Consider the following 26,263-nt stretch of genomic DNA (forward strand, 5'->3'; position numbering starts at 1 on the left):
GAATTTAGGGCAATAGAGAATCTGGCCATTTCTTACGTCTAACAGCCTCATGTCACATCATGTTCCTCCTTCATGACTCCTTTGTGCTTAATATTAATAGCAAGGGTTTCTCACTTGGGATCAGTTTTCCTCATACTGAACGATGCTTCTGCCCCCTTGACTAAAAAACAAAGTGTTTTAGACACAAGACCTTCTCTCCTCTAAAACAAACGAGGGAGAAGGCTTTGGGGCCTGAGGCTTAAACTAAACTGCTTCTTACCTCCAGGCATGAACACCTGCCTTTATGTAAGAAAAACCTCCCGTGCATGTTACCTTTCACTGCTCTGCCCCACTGGGGCTGAAGGCCCATGAGGCAGCTCCTGAAACTAATCACCTCAAGGGCCCTATCTGGAGTCAATGAGAAGGAGACAAGTTTGAGAGGCAGGAGCTGCCCAGCACTCACTTGAGCATCCCGCGATGCTCCGCATGCCACACCTGGATCCGGTCCTCCCACTGGTCCCTGGTGAGCTTGTGCTGGTCCATGACTCTGGATTGCAAAGGAAGAAGACAGAGGACTGTCACCACAAAGAGCCATGAGAGGAAGCAGCGGGCCATTGCCCATCTGCAGACCTTAAGTTTTCTTTCAAATAAAACCACCACAAAAAGTGTTACTACTTCCTAATATGTAGCATTTCAGACAGTTAACAACCCAAAAGGTTTAGAATCTAGAAAGAGACAAATCCAGTCTTGAGGGAAAAATTTTAAAAAGGTATTTTATATCTTTAAAGGGACCCTTCTTCCAAAAGGGGTAAATTATTTAACCATTAATGAATAAAGATTTATTTAACGGAGCCAAATCATTATACCCTAGGGAAAGCTAAGAAGTGTGATTATGTATATAACACAGCTGCTTTTCCATTCCATGAAGAATGGTCCCCTCCTCCTGCTACATTTGTCACAGAGCCTGCAGAAGTGGATCAGCACCTAGGGGAAGGTGATGGTGGGTCAGTCTCCACTGCAGTCCAGAGCAGTGCTGCAACACACACACAGATTAGGAAGTGCTGAATCCCAGCCTCACAAAGGGCTTAACCCTTGTGTTCACTGACTGCTTCTGCTAACATACATCACTCACACCCTTTATGGACGCAACCACTGCTCTCATCCGGGGCCGGCCACCCCTTGCTCACCTTTGTGGGATCAGCCGCTCAGAGCTGAGGTACCCAGACTTATGCGTTTCCTTATTATAGTCTCCAAACTTGGCCTGCACTGCATACGAGCCCAGGAGCACTGCCGTCTCAGGAGGGCAGTAAATCTCATCGCTGAGAATTCCCTCCTTCACTTGGAGGAAGAAAAGCTTCTGCGTGATGTCCTGGATGAGCTCCTCAGACACATCTTCAGGGTAGAACTTGGCCCGGAACTTAAACTGGAGAGGATTCTCCTTTCTGACCTCCTGTGCTGACACCTGGACAATAGAAACCAAATGCCCTTCGCAAGCCTGACGGACAAGACCTACCGCCCAAACATGGTGCCTAATCATTGGCTCAAGAGGGTCGTGCAGGCCAGTTTTCAGAAGATAACATTTACTCTGAAAGTTATCTTTTAGACGTAAGACCAAAAAAGGCCACTTAAAGTCCTATTACCCTGACACGTAGCCGGAAGCCTAGCAGCAGCCAGTTAGAGCCCCACCAAGCCACTAGCGCTGGCTGCTACCCTCTGGGGAGATGCTGCCCATTCCAGAGAACTCAAATCTAGAAGCAGGCAGCCTAGAGACCTACCTGCGAACCTGGTGTCTGTCCTTGTGGCCGGTCAAGCCGTGGGCCATGGCCCTTCCGTTTAAAAACTACTTCTGTGCCCTCCCTTCCCATCGCTAATTAACCCTCAGACTTGCTACTGTAACATGGGAGGAGGGCTCAGGGTCGGGAAAGGGAACATTTTCAAATTGTGTGGAGAAAACACATTTAAAGTTTTTGCTTTGCTTTTACAGTTGTTAATAGCATTATTCAGTCTTTGGGGCTGGAAGATAATCTACCACAGGTTCAAACAAAACAATAACAGGTTCTTACAAAACAGTGAATGATTCATGGTTTAGAAGATTAACAATCTCATCAGGGGGAAAAAAACACTAAGGTCAACTAAAAGCTAAGCAATTAACCATCATATGCCTCAATGAGTGAGCAGTAAGGAGAAATGCCAGGATCTAATTTCCCACCAATATCCCCCATTTACTGGAAACCTGCAACCTTTTTTTGTCTATAAAAACTTTTACACAAATAACAAGAACAAAAAACAAAAGACAGAGTGAGGTACTCTGGTTTCAAAGTTAACAGAGCAGACCAACAACCAAGCAACAGCCTGTAAATAGTTAACTCTGACTTACCTTTTTATCAAGTTTCAGCCAGGTAGGAAATCCTTTATTATCCACATACTGGAGGCCAAAGTACCACACTTCCCTAAGGCCGATGGTCTTCACCACCTGTGTGAGACAGACGGGGAGGGGCTGAAGCAGCCGGGAGAGCATGCCTCTCCTACGCTGCCCCAACAGGAGCCTGCTCCTAACAGATGCTACTCTCCCCAGAGCCACGGACAATTTATTGTTAACAGACAATTTGAGCAGATTCAGAATTAACCTTAAATCTCACAAAATCTTAAGATCTTAAAAATTCTCATCCCTCCTCCTCTGTGCTCCGTCACGCTTTCCCAAGTAAAGATAACCAGCTGAGTAAGCACACTACCAGCCACCATCACCCAGGTGTGAAGGTCTCCTGTCAGGTGTGCCTATGGGAAAAAGGGGGTGAAAGTCACCAAAGTGAAGCATGGCAACGCTGGGGTCTCCTCTGGTTGCCTACCCCTGCTTTCCAGTGAGACCATTCTCAAATGAATAAATCTTTAAAATAAATAATAAAATTCTAAAGCAGCCCAGGTGGCTTAGCAGTTTGGCGCTGCCTTCGGCCCAGGGCCTGATCCTGGAGAGCCGGGATTGAGTCCCACCATCAGGCTCCATGCAGGAGCCTGTGCCTGTGTGTCTGCGCCTCTCTCTCTCATAAATTAAAAAAGAAAAATCTTCCAAAAAAAAAAAAAAAGAAAGAAATAAAATAAATAATAAAATTCTCCATAGTACCAAATAAAGTCTCCTGTGGTCCGTTATACACAGAATCCCACACTGATTATTCTTGTGTCTTAGAAACAGAAAAGCAACTTGCTGGGGACACTTATTAGACATCATCACAACTGAATCCCAGAGCTTTGCTGCATTGCTTAAATCCCATGACATGCAATGCTATGCCTTTATAAAAAGGTTGTCATTCTTCAAATATATAGTTTCTATCACATTTAAAGGGCAAGAGGTCTGAACACATGAGAAATGACAAATCTGGGGCACCTGGGTGGCTCAGTGGTTGAGCATCTGCCTTTGGCTCAGGGCATGATCCCAGAGTTCTGGGATCAAGTCCCACATCGGGCTCCTGCATGGAGCCTGCTTCACCCTCTGCCTGAGTCTCTGCCTGTGTATCTCTCATAAATAAATAAATAGATAGATGATAGATAGATAGATAGATAGATAGATAGATAGATAAAACCTTTTAAAAAATGACAAATCAGGTATCGAACACTTGCTTAAAATAAAATCTGAAATTCCAAATAAACTCCTGCTCTGAACCTATGTTCTCATCTGCTTGGGGAGCAATGCTTGTTGGAACTTCAGGAGTCTGTTCACCATACACCAGGGAAGGACCACCCTCCCCATTTACTGCCCCACCCCACCCCAAAGAGGGGAGACAGGGCTCCATCATGCAACAATATGAAGAACTTGGACTGTGTGGTGCAAGCTCCCAAGTCTCCTGTGAACTCTGCCTAGGTCTTGTTAGGGTAGCTGATGGCAAGACCAGGTTTTCTAGAACCAATCCTAATTTCTCACTCCCTGGAAACCTCCATTTCAACATTTGGATATAAAACCCTGCCTTGCCTTCCTCCTTGGGGTGTTTCACAATTGTACAGGCAAGCCCCCCGTGCATAAGCAATCTAGTCTTTGTACTCCATCCACCAACCTTAGCCTAAGCCTGGCTCCTAACCAGTTTGAAACGACTTCCCGTCTGTTTGATTCCTTCCCATCCCAGTCGGACCTTCGCTGATTTCCATGGCCACAGCTCAGATTCCTCCTTTCCCTCTGCTATGATGTGGCCAGCCCCCTTCAAGCAGCGGATCACAGACTCTGGAACTATGCCATGGACATAATCCAGGACCTTCACTCACTCAGTGAAAAGCCTGTCCCTGCATGCCCCAATCTGCCAAATGTCTCCGTGGAATCTTCCACCTAATTATTCCAGGGTAACTGTCTCCAGCATGTTTCAAAGCCTTACTTCTCTTCCTATGTCTTCCTCAAAATGACACAATCGAATTAACCTAATCTGCTTTCCTTCAGTCCGTTCTAAAAATCAAACTGTAAGTCCTTACAAGGGAAATCCAATATTCCTGGGAAAACACACCTCTAACGTCCTTAGCTTACCCAAAAGCTGATAAACATCATGGAAGCAGAATGTGAACAGGTGTACAGTCTGTTCCTTTATCTCTGCCTCAGCGGTGTTTTAAATGGTAGTTTTAGAAAAAAATGCAGGGACAGGTCCACTTAACTCAATCTCAAGTGACAGGTGGAACGTATGCTTTGATGATGGAAAACAATGGGCACGCCAAGTCATACTTTTCTCATCACCTCAGGAACTTTGGTAGCAGAATTGCATTGTTCGGCTGTCAGGAAGGCTGCCTATGTGGCAGCTGGCCTGTGAGGCCCTCTGTCAGGTCAGATCCCTGGACTAGAATCTAGGCATAGATAAAGCAAGCGTACTGGGGTGGGGTCGGGCCACTTTGTGCAGAAGAGACTGAAGGAACTCATAGGGTAGGAGATTCGAACTAACCTCTAAAGTCTCTTTCAACCTATTCCATTCAAGGACCATATTCTAGCGACTGGTAGTTTGGCCGAAGAACCACCTTTGCAGACCTCAAAGGTCATCAAGTGAGCAAAAGAGAAAGGACATACTCTAAAGACGTTAAGAAGAAAACATGCTCAACCTGGTTGGGGTGTGGGGAAGGAGCCCCAGGAAACACCTAGGGCTCCTCTGAGGAACCATCCTGACCACCTACCCACAGGAAGGTAGGATGTTCTGTGTTACATGCTACCTTGGAAGGCTATGGAAGGATCGACAAATGATCTTCAAAAAGACAAGAAGGGTTAAGACACCATGGAGCCAACCTCTGCCCCAGCAACCAAGCATGCTATAGGACCTTGGGCAATTCTCTTCTCTCTGGGCCTTCATGTCCTCACTTATACAGCCTTAGCGCTCTCAGGTTATGTGGTATTTTTCATGACAGATACACCAAAGTGTATCTTTGTATACACCAAGTGTATTTTTCATGACAGATACACCAAAGTGTAAAGAAATTAAATGTGAACTCTGTCAGAGAACTTTGTGTTCCAGTTGTTGTTGCTGAAGACGAAGTTCAGGATCCATCTCCCATTACTTCTCTTTCTGGTAATTGATCGGTAGTGGAATCTCATTACCTGTCATAGGGGTTGGTGGAGATTCAGGCAGGAAACATGGCTTGGGAACAGAGGTCAAAATGGGAAGTGGCCTTGCTTTTTGTTTAGCACATGGATTCAGGGGCTTGACTTTCTGGGATAGGAAATAGCAACAGGTGCTTGAACAGGATGGTTGATGGGCTAATGAGCTTTGGAATAATTTAGATACAGAGCTTATCAAAACTTGGCATGTTGACTGGATTTATGTGGTTAGCACTTTTTAAATAACCCATATCTACTGATTGAGTTCAGGGTCCATTTCTTGTATGCGTGCCTGTTAATCCACAGCTCCATGCTACTGGTAAGCAGATCATCTAATATTAGAAAAATGCCTGGCTTAAAACCAATCTGAAGGCCAAACTAGATGTAATTATTCAGCATTTAGGCACATGCAGAGTTCTGTCAACATGGCACCCTGGATCAAGAAGTGGAAATAATCCTATGCAGTATGAAGCTCCGTGCCCAGCACATGAGTGTGCAATTAAAACTGAATCACTGAATGAAGTATTTGAAGGAACAGGGCAGGCCTCTCCTACTCTCTCCACTCCCTCCCCTTCCAAAGGACTGCAAGGAGACAAGGATCTTCTAATAAACAGCAGTAGTTCTATCTTGCAGAAGGACCAGACTCTTTTAATGGCCTCTTCACAAAGTTTCTGAGAAGCAACACGTGAATGGAAGCAAGTGCAGCTAAATGGCTGAGACACACCCAATCCAACCTAGAGTTTCTATCTCTGCTCTAAAAATTGCTTGAGGACAACCCAGCACTCATTTACAGACAAGGACTCTGGGGTGACTGAGGGCCTCCTACCCATTTCTGTTCTAACCACTGACCCATATGGCACTCAGCTGGCTCTATTTAACTTACTTCTGGTTATCTTTCAGGAGAAACCTTTAGATTTTTGCCCCAAGTCCAGCCTCACCCAGAACAGTAAATGCCTTTATCCTTATCGGGTAAGGCGGGGCCAGGGATGACCTCATCAGAGCAGCACAGGGCGAGTCGAGGTGTCTCTGTCCACCCGGGGGAAGCCTGGCGTGCACACCCCAGCACTGCTGCTGGCTCCTGCGGCTGCTCTAGAGCTGGCTCACACATGAGGGGCCGAGGCGGCAGGGAATATATTAACCTACTGGGTGCTCACTTTTGGGGGTAAGAAGGTACAATGAAGCATGGGAAGGAGTCACTGATACCTTCTAAATGTGCTAGAATTCTATCTCCCATATTTCCCAATCAGCACCCAATCCAATTTCCAGGTTTGGTGCTAGGGTATAGAACATCACTTCTATCAGTGGGGCCTCTCAGGGAGGCAGGCTATCGCTCAAGGGAATGCAAACTCATGTCTGCTCCTGTTGCCCTCTTGGATCCTTGGCCCCAGAGCAGAATTTACTCAGCTCAGAGAAGCAGATTGTGTTCTCAAACTTGGAACTGTTCCATGGAAGAGTTGTCACAGCTTTCTAGCTCGCTCACGATTATCAAAACTCTGCATTCACCTCAGGTCTCAAGAAGAAATACACAAGTATATACATGTGATCTATTGCCCTAGCTCAAGCTAGGGAGGATCATCTGCTGACTCCCGAGTGTGCTCACAGATGCCACACTTGGAGACGAACCTGTGGCCTCCTTGATTCCAGGCAGTGTCTGGCCCTCACTGCACCCTGACCTGCTGACCAGATGGCAGGACATCAACATCGCTCGGTGACCGTGAACGCCCCTGGGGGTGGGTGGATGGGAGCTAGAGCTTTTGAATGTGGCACTGTGCTGGAGAAGACTTCAGAGCATTCCGTATGTTTCTTTTCACAAGGGTGTGAACAGGAACTCCTGCAGAGTGTTTAGGATGGGTGAACCCCCTGGATGGAGGGGAAATGTCCTCCTCCACAAAAAGAAGCAAGCTAACCAATACATTCTGCAAATGTACAGATTAGCAAAAAAAACAAAAAAAAAAAACAAAAAAACATTTTTTCCTAAATGGGAATTCTCTAAGCTCATAGAGACCAACCTGATCAAAAAGCTGTTTTCCTGTTGTATTTGGCTGGATGGCGAACTCCAGCTCCGCATCCATGGTGGTAACTCGGACGTTGATCTAAAAACAAAAAACAGAACAAAATGAATTACACTTAACTAAGTGTTCCTTCCTCCTAATAAGTCTTCTGGACCTTCCACAAAAACTCAAAGCTTCTTAGCAACACAGCAAGAGTAAATTCCCCCTGCTGACATCCATTTTCATGCTGTCACGACATGCACACACTTACACACATTCATGCACACACACTGTAGTCGGCGATAGATGGGTGAGGAGTCTCCGCACATTCACAGCTTGGACTCAAGGGTATACCCAATTTACTTTAATAAAAACACACTCACACTTTGGTCTAAGCTGTTTTTCTACAAAAATACATTGATAACCATTAATGTAGTTTTCTGTGTACCAGCTCGTATTTTTTTTTTTTAACCAGCTCGTATTGACCCTCATGACAGCCAAGGAAGGCACCGTGGGGTGGTATGCCGCCTTGAGGATTCAGAGAAGGAGCGATATATACCAGCATGTTCAGAAACACCGGCAACTAAATAGTGAAAAAGGAAATGGTCAGACGACTAAAGACCCATCAGAGAGAACGTCCCGCCACAATTTAAAATGCCAGTTATGAAGATGGTAAAAACATGGAAAATTGCTTCAGAAATGAAAGACATGACAAGCAAAATGGTACACACCCCCTCGCTGCAAACCTACAAGCCTCTAGGCAGAGGACAGAAGTAAAATGTGGGGATGGATGTATCATGGGATGGACAGGTCACAAGGTGACCACACTGAGACGTGGGTGAGGAGGGAGCAGCCTTAAAGAAGTCTCTAACTCGCAGTGAGTTTAAAAAATTCACTTCAAGGTAATTTTCAAATTATCACTTGAGAAAACTCAAAACTGACAAATCTTTGTATCACTGTCCCAAAGGAAAACACCACAGCCACACAGCAACGGTAATGCTCAAGATTAAGAAACGTTTTTCAAGAGAAATATGTAAGTAGCTGGATACACATATACCCTAAATTCTTCCTGACTTGGAGGTAAACATCATGAGGACATCATGATTACATAGTAACAGGGCCAAGACTTTGCTGACAGAGGTCCACAGGTCCAGCTGGTGTGCGACACACATTCAGCACACACTGCTCCTATGCTAGGAACAAAATCCATCTTCAAAAAAAAAAAAATCCATCTTCATGGATTGTTTCTTCTAACCCTCAAGACTGATAAGAAATATTCTGACACAAATCCACTGTATTTTAAAGGTTCTCTGACAGCAAAGACAAATGAGGCATAATTTTCCAGGATTTCAAGAAAAGTCTCCCCTCCAATATCAAGTCTACAAATTAAAGAATTCAAGCTTACACAGAAGATGAGCCATATTTTAAATTCTCCGATTAAGATATAAAAACTTAAGTTTCTTTCTTTTCCTGCTGGCAATAATTTTTTTTAAAATCACAAAATGGCTGTTATGAAGTATAAAAGGTATTTCTTAATTATGGTCCTATGGTCATATTAGAGATGAAAAAACAGCCCCAAAGTCAAATATTCCAGGAGACAAATGCAGCTCCAATTACACATTCATAAGCCTACAAAAATATATCACACCCAAAACCGGGTTGGTTGGGTGGGGGTTGCTCACAAATACAGACCTTAGATTCACTTTGCTGATTAACTGACTGCAAACTAATTAACAGGAATATAGAAAAAGACTATTTCTAAGGTTTGGATCAGGTTCACATTTGACTCAAAGTTGATACAACTCCTTAAAAAACCAAAGAGGATGGATGTAACAAGCCAGTAGTAAGTAAACCTCTTGAAAATTAAGCATGATGAGACGGTTTCCCTAACCTCTATAAACCACACCTGCCACCACGAAGACCCCATCTGCCATCTGCTGCTCCAACATGGCAATGCTGCCAAGTTCTGGTTGGTCTGGCCTTCCCAGAGAATCCTTTCTGTGAGCTCCAACACCCACAGGCTACCATGAAGCCTGGTACATAGCTTCAAATGGAGATGGGAAGCCTGACGATCAGGTTAAATTTTTCTGGCATTGCAATAATAAACACAATTCAGACAAATAGGAAATAGGTTTTTCTCCATTGTTTGGTCCCTTGGCCTTGTCAAAAGGAGTAATTCCCAGATCTGATCTGGGGACACATCAGGACTTTCCTTATTTGCAAAAATGCCCCTAAAATTAAAAGTCTAGTCAATTTTATTGATGTATATGTATACTCACATAGAGTGCATGCTCTACCACTCCGAGCTAAAAGGCTGAGAGGACTCATGAACCTACACAACACGTGAGGAACAATGTGTTGGCAGCCTGTGGCGCAGCTGCTCCGCATCATGGGTACACATGTACCTGCACTAGTCCCGATGTCCTAGTCTCAAGTGAGACTAGACCCTGCACAGAGGGTGTGACTGGCACGCTGGGCGCAGGCGTTCCTTCTACAAGACTATCGAGGGCATCCATGACCCCGCCTCCTCCTAAACACAGGTGTCCCCAGTCGCTGGGGGAATCTAAAAGTGCCCCCCCCACACACACCATTTCCACATGCTGAGGAGAGGGGAGGATGCTACCCAGACTAAGGACCACAACAGGGCACTGCCTTCATCAGGTCAAGGAGTTCTGAGTTTACAAAGCCTGCTAAGATTATTTTCAACTTTAAAGATCTTTAAAAATGAAATACTGAAATACAGCATAAACCTCTATCAGTGTTTAAAATGAAGCATTCACAAGGGGCACCTAGGTGGTTCCACCAGTTAAGCATCTGCCTTCAGCTCAGGTCATGATCCCAGGGTCCTAGGATCAAGCCCCAGGTCAGGATCCTCACTCAATGGAGAGAGTGCTTCTCCCCCTGCTCGTGCTCACTCTCTCACAAATAAATACATAAAATCTTTAAAAAAAATAAAATCAAATGAAGCATTTACTCAGATGGACCATTTATATACATTTTGATCCACTTATCCAGGAGCTTTCAAAGAAATCAGACCTTTAGCAACTAAGAAAATGTATCTAAAACCCAACTCTCCTTTTCTGAGAGAGAGAGGGATCACACACACAAACATACAAGCTCTCACACGAGCAAACAGGTGGCAGGGGCAGGAGAGGGAAGGGAGATCACAAACAGGCTCCATGCCCAGCAGAGGTTGACAGGACACTGGGCTTGATCTCAGGACCCAAATCATGACCTGAGCCAAAATGAAGAGTCGGGTATTTAACTGACTGAGCCACCCAGGCGCCCCCCAACTCTCCTTTTTAATTATCTTTGTCTTAAATTTCCATAGTAAGTGGGACGCCTGGGTGGCTCAGGGGTTGAGCTGTCTGCCTTCGGTCCAGGGCATGATCCTGGGGTCCTAGGATTGAGTCCCGCATTGGGCTCCCAGTGGGGAGCCTGCTTCTCCCTCTGCCTGCCTCTTATGAATAAATAAAATCTCTCTTAAAATAAAGTTAAATTTCCATAGTAAGCAATCTTTTTAGAACTTGGATGGAAGCTGACGCCCATTATCTGCAATGCTGCCACAGAAATCAAGTGGGTTTGTAGGGTCCTGCATGATGAATCTGAGGATGGTCCCACAAAAACCCCAGAGGTCCACAGGCTTAAAATATACCACACCACACACATCCAAACCACATGCAAAGGTGGGGGAAAGAATGTGTGGTTTGCAATTTTTATCGTCTTGGTAATTACCCCACTTCTTATCAAAGGCAACATCTGCTGAAGACAACAAAATCCCGTAGTAAAATGTAATATGAGTGTGTGTATATAGAGTACGCAGTTAGTCACTGAAAATGTAACCCCAAAAGGCAGTGTTTCTCTCAGGCCCAACAAAATATTGAAAACCAGTTAAACACTCTGCTTTGTTTGGGGATGATGATGGTTAAAGTTTAGTTTTGTTCACATACCTCCACTGAATACACAGGCATTCACATACACAAGCGTGCATGCATGCATACACACACACACACACACACACATCATGCAGATGACAGTGTAGTTTAATAATTCAGGTTTCTTCCACATGCTGAGACAAAGCCATGCTGAAAGTTCTACTAAAAGTTCTAAAATGTTAGAACACAGAAGGAACCAGACTTAACTGCATCATGCTGTGTGTAATGGGAATTCATCAATAAGTTTAGATAATGGTGTTAACGATAGGTTTTTAAACTCCACAGATTAAAAATAATGAGGTCTTCCTCTGGCTATATACTGTGTCAGAATTTTAGAGTAAGAGGACTTGTCTTAGACCCAAGTCAAGAAAACACACTAATGAAGATACCTGAACCATCCAGGGCAATGAGGTTCTAATGAATCTAATGCCTATTTTCCACACTGGCCATATTTCGCAAAAAAAAAAAAAAAAAAAAATCTTTCTTCTTTTTGCCCCAGTAGCCTCACTTAGTAGGGAAATTGTGTTTTCATTTCAGTAAGACAGGTGAGTTTTTGATTATCAGAATGTCAGTAAATCTGCTAGGATCTGAAAGAAATGTTTTAGAAACAAAAATCGAAATGAACTTAAGCTCATTTCTAAAATATAAATAAAACTACCAGCAAAAACTCTTAGAACTAAGCAAAATGCCATGTGTGCTTTCTTTGCATGACTGTAACTACTGTCCCCCAGGTATATGCACTGCACCTCTAGAGAATGCACAGGATATGCAATGCAGGAATTTAACACATAAACCTACCTTTGCCTTAGTTAATGAAGTTAATGCAAATCTAATTGTAGTGTTGTCTCTGTCCTCCCTCTGCTTAATAATCTACTCTAAAAAATTCTATTTGCTGTTCTTAAGGGTTATTAGCTCAAGACTGTGACACCATACGCCGACGAATTTCACTGTTCCCAGCCAGCCCTAGCTAGCAGGCACCTGGCATGCCCTTGGAGCTCACTCACTCCACAAGGACCAAATACCTACTGGGTGCCCCGGGCACCTTGATGGCCCTGGGACAGAGGGAGTCAGACTTCCTCTGACCTTCAGTCACTTACAACACAAGAGAGAGAGACATGCTTTGAATAGCTCTCATTCACCATAGTTTTTTTCCAAATGGGCCCAAGTACTAGAATCCCCAGAGCAGCCTTTCAAACACCCAAAAGTTTCTGGGCCTTAGCCCAAGAACCTATATTTTTTAAAGCCAAACAAAAGATTCTGAGGACCCACTGCACTCAGGGATCACTGCAACAGTGAAGAGAATGCAGCCAAAGGGACCTGGGTTTGAGAGCTGGTGCTGCAGCCTGAGGACTTCCTCCCACTGGGCCTCACCCCCTGAACTACAAGCCAAGGGTCTGGACTAGAAGTCCTGAGGTCCTTCTGCCTCTGAAATGCTTGGTCTAAAGTCCAACAGCACAAGGGGACATGTCGGGGTGCAACCAAATGTAGCACTGTGAGAATAGGTGGGTCGACTCCTTCTTAAGGAAGGTGTGTGGATGGACTGGGAAGATTCATAAGAAAAATAGCTGTGTGATACTACTAAAAGCTGGCTAGGAGAGTGTTTTCATAGGTAAAAAGAAAAGCTCACACCTATTTTCACATTTCCAGGAGGCAAAATGCAGGACACAGGGTAGTACAGGTTTTATTGCTCCAATGCAACTGACATCTTTTTTTCCAATAAGAGAATGTAAAGGTGTTAAACTACAATCCGGTTTTTAAAAACTCAGTAACAATTTACACTTTTATTCATTTATTTTTTTTTAAATATCTTTTTTTTTTTTTAATTTATTTATGATAGTCACAGAGAGAGAGAGAGAGAGGCAGAGACACAGGCAGAGGGAGAAGCAGGCTCCATGCACCGGGAGCCTGATGTGGGATTCGATCCCGGGTCTCCAGGATCGCGCCCTGGGCCAAAGGCAGGCGCCAAACCGCTGCGCCACCCAGGGATCCCCAACAATTTACACTTTTAAAACAAATCAACTGTCCCCTCTGCTAACTCCCCCCCATAACTGAGCTATCATGAGCACAGGCCTGAGCACAGGTAGGCGGCCAGGACCTACCTCCCTAGGCAATCCCTGCCCAGTGGGCCACATCTGGAAGAAAGCACTTCCCCTCATTTGTAAAATGAAGTACTGTAACTAAAAATGTTTTATCTGTAAGGATTCTCCCAACTGTAACATTCTGGAACTTAAAAATCATCTGAGTGGCTTCTCACACCATCCAAGTTCATGGCTGTGCTGGTCTCTGGAATGTCATCTGACCTTCAGAGAAGAGAGGGGGCAAAGAGGTAACACAAAGGGGGCTATTTTGAGGTCACACAAGTTAAGGCTGGTTCTGTTTCCTTAACAGAAAGAATTTTGAGTGTCTTTGCTATGTTAATATCTTTGTCACAAAATCCCTGGATGGCGGCCTCTTCAGGATCCTCCAAACTAGTCTACCCACAGAATATCCCAAAGGACCAGGAGGGTTTAGAATACAGTTTGGAAAACATGATTTCTGAATCTTCCCAGTTTATCAAAATAGTACCTAAATTGCATTCTAAGAGTCTGAGAGATGTAAAAAAGAGCTGACGATGAAATACTGTTTCACTTTCTAACCTATGTATGACTGCTGGATTTGGTGCTGCCAAAGGACCTCCTGGTTCTTTCCCTTGTTTGAGTAAATAGATCCAGTCTTAGGAAGTGCCCATTTCCTTCTGAAATACTTTAAAGAAAGTTGATTTAAAATTACCTCTCTAATCACACTTTTTGCAGAATAAACTCATACCATACTAAAGACCAAGACAAGAAGGAAACATTCAAAAGACCAATTCCTCCACAAACTTTATAGGCCAACAAGCAAGTATGTCTGCTTGGACAAGGCAATCAGATCTCATTTTAGGAGCCAGAATGCTACAGGGGGAAAAGAAAGTTTACAGAGATTTTCCTATATACTTAAGAATCAGGAAAACCATTTAAAATAGAAAGGGAAATACAAATGATTGCATTCTAATGTTTGAATTTCAGGCAGTGGATTCAGTGATAACAGATTAGTCTCAATACTATCGCACCTGCATTTACTAAAAAATTAGTCTGAGTAGAACTATCCAAGCACCACCAAGATTACACTGAGAGCTTGACCTTTCATAATCACTTCAAAATGTCAACACTGTTTTCCAACATTCCAGCCCTCTCCCAAAGGTGCCCCTTCAGCAATTTCCAACAGCTTTCAAATATTTGGATAAGAGCTTTCAAATACTTAGAAATGCTCTGATAGGAAGTAGATAGAGTAAACATTCTCCTACAAATGGGGGAAGCAGGGGAGTGGGTCAAGGAGAAATTCTCACAACAGATAATGAGTTATAACAGTTTTCTGAGATACTATTTTGGTTCACGTAACTGAATAGAGACTATTGTATTTTGATTTTCATGTTGAGTCATTATGTGCTTTTTTTTAATAACAGCTTTGTTGAAATATACCTTACACATAATTCACCCATTTAAAACGTGCAATTCAGTGGTTTTCAGTAGAGTTATGCAACCAGCACCACTATCTAATTTTAGAGCATTTCATTTCCCTCAAAGAAACCTGGTGCCCATTAGCAGTCACCCCTCCCAATACTCTTCCTCCCTCGCCCTGAGAACCACCCATCTACGGTTTGTCTCCATGGATTACCCTGTTCTTGACACTACTCATAAACATGTGGCCTTTTGCCACTGCCTTCCATCACTTATCCTGTTTTCCAGATTCATTCATACTATTTAGGCTGTACTAGTGCTCCATTCCTTTTTTATTGCCAAATAATATTCCACTGCACAGATACATCACTTTTATTTATCCATTCATCAGCTGATGGACATTCAGGTTGAGTAGCTTAGTAACTAGCTCATGTTGCTTCAGTGATGTAAAATATGAAACAGCTGGAAAACAAGGTGTTTGACATAATGTGGTATTCAAATTGATATGAATAAAAATTCTTTGGTGGGAAACAAAGATAAAAGAAAATGAATTTATTTAAAAAGTTTTATTTTTATTTTTTGGTAAAGATTTTATTTATTCATGAGAGACCCACACTGAGAGAGAGACAGAGACACAGGCAGAGGAAGAAGCAGGCTCCATGCAGGTAGCCTGATGTGGGACTCGATCCCAGGTCACCAGGATCATCAGGCCCTGGGCTGAAGGCAGCACTGAACTGCTGAGCCACCTGGGCTGCCCTAAAAGGTTTTATTTTTAAGTAATTTCCACAGACCCAATGTGAGGCTTGAACCCACAACCAAGATCAAGAGTCCCATGCTCCAGTGACTGAGTCAGGCAACTCAGGAAAACTAATTTTAAAAAATATTTAAATTTAAATTTACTGTTTTTAGTTGTAAATGAAACTACTGTCTTCAGGAAGAAGATCCCAGTTGCCAAACAAACTAATGTGAACACAGTAGAAAACACTCTGAATCCTTTCCCAGGCTTATTTTCCTGAAGCCAGCAGTCTTTCTAGCCATCACGAATTCTAGGTGATTACTTCACCCCACAAATGAGGAAAGGGCACTGAGAGCTGTCCCACCGAGGAGCAGAGGTAAGAACCCAGGCTCTTGCTCAGGGTTCTCCCAAGTAAATCATGTTCTTTTCCTAATTTTAAGCAGGGGCTGAGTCTTCCGTTCCACACTGAACTTCAATGGTGCCAAGCATGCTACAGGTAGCTACTCAATTTAGGTACCAATATATATGATATTAAATGATTTTATGACTTTAAATGAACATTACTTTTATATTTTAGACTTTCCTGGATTAACAAATGCCTCCAGAGCCCTGTCCATTGCTACACCGAGAGACGTGGCAATAGCAGACATGTTTTACAAAGTCTTGTGTCTCTTAGTAATGGTTTGGGGAAATACAGCCAGCTGCCCCTTATAAACTATTCCCTGGGCCCTCAGTGCTCCTTGGAGGCAGTGGTTCTCAAACCTGAACATGCAGAAGAATCACCTGAAGAGCTTGTTGACTCAGTTTTCTGGGCCCCAGGCCCAGAGAGTCTCTGACTCAGTAAGTTGGGATGGAGCCCGTAAGTCTACAGCTCTACCAAGCTCACAGGTGAGGCCACCCCGGGAGAGCCACTGCTCTCATCAGGGAAAGAGATTACTATCCCAAACATACAAAAAGCCACAGCACCTTTTGGCAAAATTAATGCATTTACGGTTACTATTTATATATAATCATATGAAAATCTGTTAAATTTTCATTCACTAAAACTGGAGTACAGTTACAGACCTGTGCCTGCATATCCCACAGACTCCATATCCCAGAAGTACCCTATTTGGTGGTCTCTCTGGATCTTAATCTTATCTTTAAGATAAAAATCAGGTCATTATGAACAATACTCCAACTCAATAAATCCTAATATCAGCTATGACACGCGGCGGTTCTCTCTCACATTTGCTGGCTAACAAATAGCTTCTGTAAAACATTACCATTAAGCTTAGCAAACCTGCATCAGCTTAGTGCAGAAATGCAGACACATGAATTCAGCCAAAGAAAGCAAAGTCGGAAAGCCATTAGGGCAAGTGGATTTTATTTTTTAGTTTTTCTCTCTCCATATCACCAGCCCTTTTTAGGAGGTCAAAGTAAAGGCTACTATTTGAAAAGGTAACTTTGTTTCCTCCTATGATGTAAAATGTTTCTCTTAGTTAAAATGGGCATTGCTGCTCCCAGTAACAATGTTTATATGAACAACAAAACTATACAGAACTAGCTGCCCCTGAAAATTCATTGACCATATTTTACATTGTTATAGTTTCTAATAAGCATAATTAGACCCCAACTTTTATTCAAGAAAGGCAGTCCAGAAACAACCCTGTTGTACACCATTCTTTTTTTTTTTTTTTTTTTTTTTTTTTTGTACACCATTCCTTTAAGAATAGAGAGGCCAAAGGAAAACCAACAGGTTGCTATGGGGAGGTATTTACCAAAATAGCAAAACACTGCAGTACAGAGAGAGGACAAGTAAAATAGAAGTGAGGTCTTTAAAATATGATTTTGCATTAAATGAAGTAAAGGCCATAGTGACCTGACACTGCATTGGCAAAAGCACCACCACCATCATCCTGGGTTCCCTCCTCTCCTTCAACATTCCCACTACCAGAGGGAGCCACAGGTCACCACATGCCCAGAGCAGGCTGGACTCAAAGTTTAAAATTCCAGAGATAGATGTTTAAGTGCTAGCTCCTAATACCAGACTTCTTGAGGTTTACTGACCTTTAGATAATGTGAAAATAACAGTAAAAATACACCTCACTAATAAATACTGCTAATGGCAAATCTGTAAATCAATGGATAATAACTTACAATATTGCTGTTTTCTTTCAAGCGCCTCTGTTTCTTACACCTAAACTGTACCAAACTGCATCATTTTATAATCTCTTTCAAGATGAAAGAGACAGAGTAGCAGTGAACAAACTGGCTTGATTGTTAGGCGTTGGAAAATTTTCAGATGCCAAAGAAAACTGGTCACCTAGCTTTGCAAATGCAAAAAGTCTGGAACTAATGAGAACAAAAATGGTCAGGCAGTTCAGTAAAAATTCTATGCATCGTAGTTTTATCTGTAGCACAGCAACCATTGAAGACAGATGGGTAGAACAGATCTAAAGCTCACCTTTTTTTTTTTTAAAGCTCACCTTTCGATAAAAGTTTTCAAATAGTTATACAAAACTAGGACAATATACTAGCCTTTTATTGCCTAGTAATAATAAAATCATCAAATGTTAGGGCTGACAAGAGTACACTTGTGACAACTCTAATAACCACTATCTAGTACTTCCACAGAGGTCAAAGTGCTGGCCCACAGTTCACAGTAATTCCTATAACCTTCCTAGGAATCACGGATGGGTGGTCCCACTATTCCTGGAAATATGAACCACTAAGTCACAGAGAAAGACTGGGTGACATGGCTGGTGCCCAGCACAGGACTCCAGATACTCTATCCTGCTGATGGTGGTCACCTCCCCAGCAGGACAATTCAAAATTGGCTGATGCTAACAGTTAATGGAAGACTGAGAAATGGGGGGGGGGGGGGGGGGGGGGGGTGGAGAGTGAGGGAATCTATCAAGAAACCAAATTAACTGCCACAATCTAGTGCCTCAGGCTGGGTCATTACACTCTGGATTAAAGCAAACCACTGCCCTCCTCTCCTATTCCTTCCAGATAGGGTGTAAAAAAGCAGTAACTGGTCAGCATTTGCCTGGGTGCTAATTACTAATGAAAAGTATGGTCATAATCACAGAGTTAAATGACAAAAGAGTAAGCTCAACTCCATTACAAACCAAGTGGCTGTAAGTCGACTTTCTCAGTTCAGTTAACCAGTCCTTAGTTTTAGGAAATTTAAGCTTAAATTTTAACATGAAAATATGGGGGAGGCCCCTGTCTCCCACCCCAAGAGCGTCGTAACACCATGAGGTGGGCACCTACCTCATTTTAACAAAGAACTCAGTACCACTTTAAGGAATTTTGCGGGTAACTTAATCATAAAAGTGCCACATATCTATCCCTCACCTCCTTTCTTAACTTTCCTAAAAGTTACATTCATCTACATGTTATATTTGATATATTTTTGTTTTATAAACGTACATGTTGTTAAGGACAACTAAACTAGTGACAAGGTCCAACTATTTTGTGGGCTGATTCTAAGTGGCTACTTGGTGAGGGGAAAAATTATCCTCGTCCAACCTCTTTTCTCCCCTCTTTTAAAAATTTAAATTCAATTGGCCAACATAAAGTACATGGTTTCTGATGTAGCGTGCAATGATTTATCAGTTGCATATAAAACCCAGTGCTCATCACATCACTTTCTTTTAAAGGCTGAGGAAACAGGCCCAGAAAGGTGTATGCAACTGCCTCAACTTCTGATAATCAGCTACTAAAAACATTTGTTTATATGTATATGGCTTTTTTTTTTTTTTAATTTTATTTATTTATGATAGTCATACAGAGAGAGAGAGAGAGGCAGAGACACAGGCAGAGGGAGAAGCAGGCTCCATGCACCGGGAGCCGGACGTGGGATTCGATCCCGGGTATCCAGGATCGCGCCCTGGGCCAAAGGCAGGCGCCAAACCGCTGCGCCACCCAGGGATCCCTGTATATGGCTCTTAAATGTTATCCCTGAAACGTTGCGTCTTTCAATACAAGTCAATGGTTTTTAATTCTGAAAAGTTTGTTCCAAATTCCAGGATGAAAATTATATAAAAGTATAGATACACAGGGAAGAGCCCAGATCAACTGATATCCATCACATAATTTTAGGAGCAGGTAATGAAACCCCAGGTCTTTCTAAATGGCTCCTTCTGCCTTGGAAAGTGAGCCACTTCCTGCCCCCAGACCCACTTCCTGTCTCACAGTGCAGCAGACAAAAAGCAGACAAACCAGTCCTGTTTGTACTCATTATAACTAGAGAAAAATCACAACCTCAGTTAGAAAGGAACTCTCTGAGCAGCCCCATTAAAAAGGTCAGTTCCCTCTAACTTGAAAACTGGGCTGGGAACATTTCGTGCTGAGTCCTCGCCACCGTCCGTGGACTCAGGCTTTGACAAGTTGAAGGGTCCTCACTATCACCCAAGCTCCACTCACCTGTGGTGCAGATGACTACTGGGGCTTCCTCCTATGGGCTAAGGGCTTTTAAATCCTATTCCTCGAAACTACTAGCTCTCTAGTGAGAGTCTAAAAGCAGGAACCACCCTGACACCAGGAAAGACATGCACTCTCTGTGCAGATTCAATATGGGCACTGGACTGGCCGTCAGGCTTCGACACCTAGCCTAGGAAAGGGGAAGAAACAATTTCTTTCCAAGACACAGATTACATCCTTCTTTTCTCCCTACTCCAAGGTCACTTTCTCTTGAGCTAATAGGCGTGTGAAGTCTTGATTCTGTAACATGTGATTTCAGTTTTGCCTGATGTGTCATACATACTTCACCAGTTTAGTTCACTGAAAACGGAGGTTAATTATATCCACCAATTTAGGATCCCATAAAAGACAAAAGGGACAGGACCAACATGGCTATCACCTACTGCAATGATGTTTCATTCTAGGCTCATAAAATACAGGAAATTAAAGGCCTATAGATTAGACTTCACTACCCACTTGGAATGTACTGTTTTCTTTGTAAAGTTAGAAGTCTCTCAAGGGTTTTACCTTTCTAACCTGGATGGGAGTAACTATCAAAAAATGGTAATGTCCGAGCAGTGGAATTCCTTCACTAACCTGTTGTTTTAGTGAAGGACACGTAAGCTAAATCATACTTAAATCTTGTGCCATTTCCTTTATAAATCTTTGCCCCTGGTTAAGATTACATATGCAATAGGAGCACCTGACTGGCTCAGTCTGTAAAGCATGCAACTCAATCTCGGGGTTGTGAGTTCAAGCCCATGCTGGGTATAGAGATTATTTTAAAATACAAAATCTTTTTAAAAAAATCCCATGTGCAGTAATATTTTGTTACAGAACATTTGTCCTGTAAGAAGCTTAGGCAAAATATATTTAAACCTGACCAAGAAGGCTTTACTTTGGCCATCTTTGAAAATACAGAGCAAGACTCCAATAGCTTTTTAAAAAAAATCCTACTAAATCAGTAAGTTTACAAAATTCACACAGAAACAAATTTCAACAAAACTTATTTAAACCGCCCAGTGTTGCTGAAATTATACTAAAACAAAAACAAAAACAAAATTCTCAGTTTATACTTGGTTGAGATCCAGTACGTCAGGTCCAAGACAGATCACAACTACACACAATTAATTAATGGGAGTAAGGGCCAGAGGCCCACTCAAGAGCTCCCCCCCCCACACACACAAAAGCTCAGGTCTGCTGTGCTTGTGGCCATATCCCTCCCACCTGCCTGAGGCCCCGTGGGGATGGCAAGCCAGCCTCTAAAGCCAGCCTTCAAATTGGCTGCACAAAACCCTGTTCCAGAATGCCCCAAACTTTGCTATGCTCACTTCCAATTTTCATCTCTGCAAAAGCTGCCATTGAGGCGATGACCTATTTCCAGTCGGGGCATGAAGGGCACTGCACAACCTCCTCCCGCCAAGATCGTGGGAAACAGTGGAACTAGCTAGGAATAAACAGCTCTGTGTTTTCAAATGAACTGCAATTGTGACTGGAGGTTCCCTCGAGTAAAATATGTATGTGGGAGGTGAGACAGTCCAGATGGGGTAAAATCAGGCACTCATCTAATCAGAACACCAAAGCTCTCCCAAGAAAAGGGGCGTCAAGAAAAAAAAAGGGGGGAGTCTACTCAAGGATCCTCCTAGAGCAGCTCAGCAGGAGCTCGAAGGGTTCTCAGGCTCCCTCCAGGGGACTCCAGATCCCAAAGCAGAGATGTCCCTTCCCACTTGCCCTCCCACCACACTCAAACGTTTGTCCTTTTGGAAAAGTGACATCTTTTCACCCCTATAATGTGCCTTTATAAAACAAACTTTACTTTGTAAAATTTGGAACATTCACAAAAGTAGAGAGAATGGACACCATCCCCTCTTCACGTACTTTCACGCAGCTGGACACCATTAACTTCCTAACATTCTTGATTCATCAATTCTTCCCACCAGTTTAAAATAATTTTTGCTGGCTTATTTTAGGCTGCCACAGGACCATTTCAATTGCAAAAACTTCAATACATAGCCCTAAAGAACTGAGTACGTAAGTTACACACTCACCGTACTTCTATCATTTTAATATTTAAAAATCAATCAATATTTAATTATCCCCCATTGTCTCAAAAAATCTTTTTAGGAACACCTGGGTGGCTCCAGTGGTTGAGCGTCTGCCTTTGGTTCTGGGGACCCAATCCCACATCGGGCCCCCTTCAAGGAGCCTGCTTCTCCCTCTGCCTATGTCTCTGCCTCTCATGAATAAATAAAATCTTTAAAAAAATATATTTTTACAGTTGAATTGTTCAAATTGTCTTATGCCCTCTGCAGCCTTGTCATCACACTGTATTTCCAAACTGCCCTGTTTGGCCAGTTTCTTAACAAACATCAAGTTTTCCCCACCCTATCTCCCCATCTAAGTCCCACTTAAAAGTCTCACCCAAATAGCAATGTATTATGTAAGCAGATACTTGAACAACAAGAAGCAATATCCATAATTATTTAACCAAGACAATGAGACACCTCAACAAGAATACTTTACTATTATACATGATGCCTTTCATAAATAAGAGGTGGTTCCAATATAATATTTACGTTCTAAGTTTTTACCCAGTGGTTTGTGGTTCAATTTTCTCTTTAAAAACATAATAAACATGGCTGGATCTCCTTCTAAGAAGTATTTTTCATGAAATCTATACATGCAGTAATGATCCAAGACCCATAATATCATTCAAAAAATTAATTTCCTTGAATCTCTATCTGAGAAATGATGACAGAATCTATGTGGGTATGACAAAGGATGACATGCTTATCATCAAACCTACTTGAAAACAAGTTCTTAGAGAAGTATCCTGGCTCACTGTCCAGTGCATGAGTGATTTACCAAACAACAACAAACAGACAAAAGTAAACCACACTCTGTCCAGTCACAAGGTCAGTCTGTCCAGTGGTTTTAACTCTTCACTCAACAAAGAGTGAGAATTAAAAGCCTCTCTACCTTTTGGCAAAGCCTGGATGAAAAAAACCAACAACAGTGTTGCTATCACTCCCTGACTTTATGTTAAGGATTTGGAAGCAGAGGTTTCCCCCTTTTTGTCAACAAGTGTACCTCCGGGAACTAAGAACCTGGCACACAGCAGGTACTCTAATTGTTAATGAACAAGTGAACATTAGGGATGGGGCTGATGCTCATTGAGGGAGTAAAGGGACAAAAATGCAAGGTAAATTCTATTGCAATACCAGGCTACGTGAGAAAAAAGAATCCCCATCATGAAATACAAAGTTTTTAATTAGATAAGAATTTAGTAGTGACAAGTTGAGTTCCTCTCCATATACTGTCCTCGGCACTAGGCACAGGGCCAGGAGCTTCCAGTGCCGGGATGTCCTGCCTGGCCTCAGCATAACCTCTGTGCTAGATCCCCTGGACAGTGTTTCACAGGTAAGGGGGACGGGCACAGGGACATGAGAAGCTCACCCAGAATAGCTTCTAAGAGGCAGGCATGTTTACATACCAATAAGCAATAATTTAATAAGGCCAATAAAGCAAGAACTCAAAGTTTGTTCCTGAAGCCGGTAATGATGGTTTTCTTTTTTAACCACTTTGCATCTTGCTTTGTGGCCAGCAAAGAAAATCACAAAAAACAAAACATAAACAACCCACACAAACACACACACCCAACAAAACCAAACCCAAGTATCTAACACTGTTATAGATAGAACTAAGTTCTAGTAAGTAAAATAAAACTTACTAAAGGGTGGACAGTTGAAAGGGGTTCTATTTTAGATAGAGCTAACGAATGAATTATAAAACTATGTACAGTCAGAAATTCATACATAGACTATAGTGCGTCAAAAGTTAATTTCAAATTGTCAGTAATTAAAAAAACAACTCATTTATATAATCTTCTCCTTTCAACTCAGATATCAGATACAAATTGCTTCCTTTTGCTGTCCGCCAGAAGTCTGTCATCATACAACGGCTTAGCCAGTGTGACACAAGATACTACCACTTTGTCTATACAACAAAGATCTGCTGGAGCACCAGCCTTGTTTAAAATATTCCCTCAACACCACCCGTGCCTGCTCCTAGGTGACAGCAGCCTTCTCAATACCTGCCAGGCTCACAGCCTGTGATGCACCTAATATTGGCTAACAGATTATTTGCTCTTTGATTAGAAATTTTTAAAAATTGGAACAGCTGGTGTCGATCTGCTTGGAAATATTATTAGCTTTGTCATAAAATATATACAAGAATATATTTAAGTAATTATTTTTATCCTAAAGCAGAGGTTACCAAATTTTTCTGTGAAGGGCCAGATAAGTATTTTAGGCTTTGGGGGGCCATTGCAGTGTCTGTCACATGTTACTGTACTTTTGTTCTAAACAACTCTTTAAAAGTGTAAAAACCACGGGATCCCTGGGTGGCACAGCGGTTTAGCGCCTGCCTTTGGCCCAGGGCGCGATCCTGGAGACCCGGGATCGAATCCCACGTCGGGCTCCCGGTGCATGGAGCCTGCTTCTCCCTCTGCCTGTGTCTCTGCCTCTCTCTCTCTATCATAAATAAATAAAAATTAAAATAAATAAATAAATAAAAGTGTAAAAACCACGGGATCCCTGGGTGGCTCAGTGGTTGGGCGTCTGCCTTCAGCTCAGGTCGTGATCCCGGAATCCGGGATCCAGTCCCACATCAGGCTCCCTGCATGGAGCCTGCTTCTCCCTCTACCTGTGTCTCAGCCTCTCTCTCTCTGTGTGCCTCTCATGAATAAATAAATATTTTTTTAAAATGTGAAAACCGTTCCTAGTGTGTGGCCCCTATAAAAACCAGTCACAGTCATATTTAGTCTTGACCTATACTATCCTAAAGTAAAAACAATTATTTATGATAATATCTGATTACAATTTTTTGACATAGGAACTGACTTTCAGGCAAATATAGAAAAAAATAGGATGTGGAAAGTATCTTTAAAGTTAACAAAAAGGTAAGCATAATCTGCTATACTTGCTATTACAGTTTGATCCTCACGTCCAATTGATCCCCACGATCCAATAAAAGTTGGGTCAAGGTCATTTTGCTTTTAAGGTTTGATTTTATCAAATATATTACACATTAAAAATATAATTAATGCAGTCTTCCATGTTCTTTGAACCAGTATTACCATTTATCTATAGGTATTAAGAAGAGCCTAGAGGGAAGCCTGGGTGGCTCAGTGGTTGAATGTCTGCCTTTGGCTCTGGTTGTGATCCCAGGGTCCTGGGATTGAGTCCCACACTGGGTTCCCTGCAGGGAGCCTGCGTCTTTCTCTGCCTCTCCTCTCTGTGTCATTCATGAATAAATGAAATCTTAAAAAAAAAAAAAAAGAGAGAGAGAGAGAGAAAGAAGAGCCTAGAGAATGGACTGTGACTCACAACACAAGATAGAACCACCACTGACTGTTGCTGCCTTAAATGCCCTTCTGCTCTGATGCACTGGTGAGCTCCTATGCACCCCTCAACACCCACCTAAGCATCTCACTGGCTGGGAAGCTTTCCCTAGCTCTCCAAGGCACACTTCATCTTCTTCCCTATGTAGCTCCATTATCATACTTATTATACTGCATTTTAATTCTTTGCTTACATATCTGACTCCCCTATTAGACTAAAAATCCCTTAATGGTAACAATCTACCTTAATTTTATACGACCACCTAGGATGTAATGGCATAAAACAGGACTTCAATGAATAAGGAAGGAGCCCATATGACCTCCCAGGGAATTCTGACAACTAGAAGACATAGAGGATGAGAAAGAGAGGTAAGAGTGTTCCCTTTCACTAAATAACCCATACATTTCACATTGCTGTTTTTCTTAGAAAGGCCTACTGACAAACTTTACCTGGCTAATAGCAACTAGGAAACTAAAACCCTTAGTTTTGGCTATGCCTTCCATTAAAAAATTTGTGACGTTTTCAGAAAAAAACGTACACAAGACATACACAGAGCAGATGGCATCTGGAGACATATTATTTGGATTTCATAGACACGAGCTTTGTATATTTTATGTAGAATTCTTTTCATTTAAAAATGTTACTCCCCAAAAAAATAAAAAAATAAAAAAAAAAATAAAAATGTTACTCCCATTTTACAGATGATAAAATGGAGGTTCCTAGAAGCTAGATAGCTTGCCAAAG

General features: G+C 42.4%; 1 protein-coding gene across 1 annotated transcript in view; it reads right to left on the reverse strand.

The window, feature by feature from the left end:
• Positions 1 to 26,263, reverse strand: part of EZR (ezrin) — a 49,871-nt gene that overhangs the window by 17,262 nt on the left and 6,346 nt on the right. Inside the window, 4 exon segments of the mRNA NM_001286989.1 lie at positions 443 to 526; positions 1,167 to 1,441; positions 2,357 to 2,452; positions 7,540 to 7,623. Coding sequence (NP_001273918.1) covers positions 443 to 526; positions 1,167 to 1,441; positions 2,357 to 2,452; positions 7,540 to 7,623 — 539 coding nt within the window.

Source organism: Canis lupus, chromosome 1, assembly GCF_011100685.1.
Source record: "Canis lupus familiaris isolate Mischka breed German Shepherd chromosome 1, alternate assembly UU_Cfam_GSD_1.0, whole genome shotgun sequence".
Classification (NCBI taxonomy): Eukaryota; Metazoa; Chordata; class Mammalia; order Carnivora; family Canidae; genus Canis; species Canis lupus.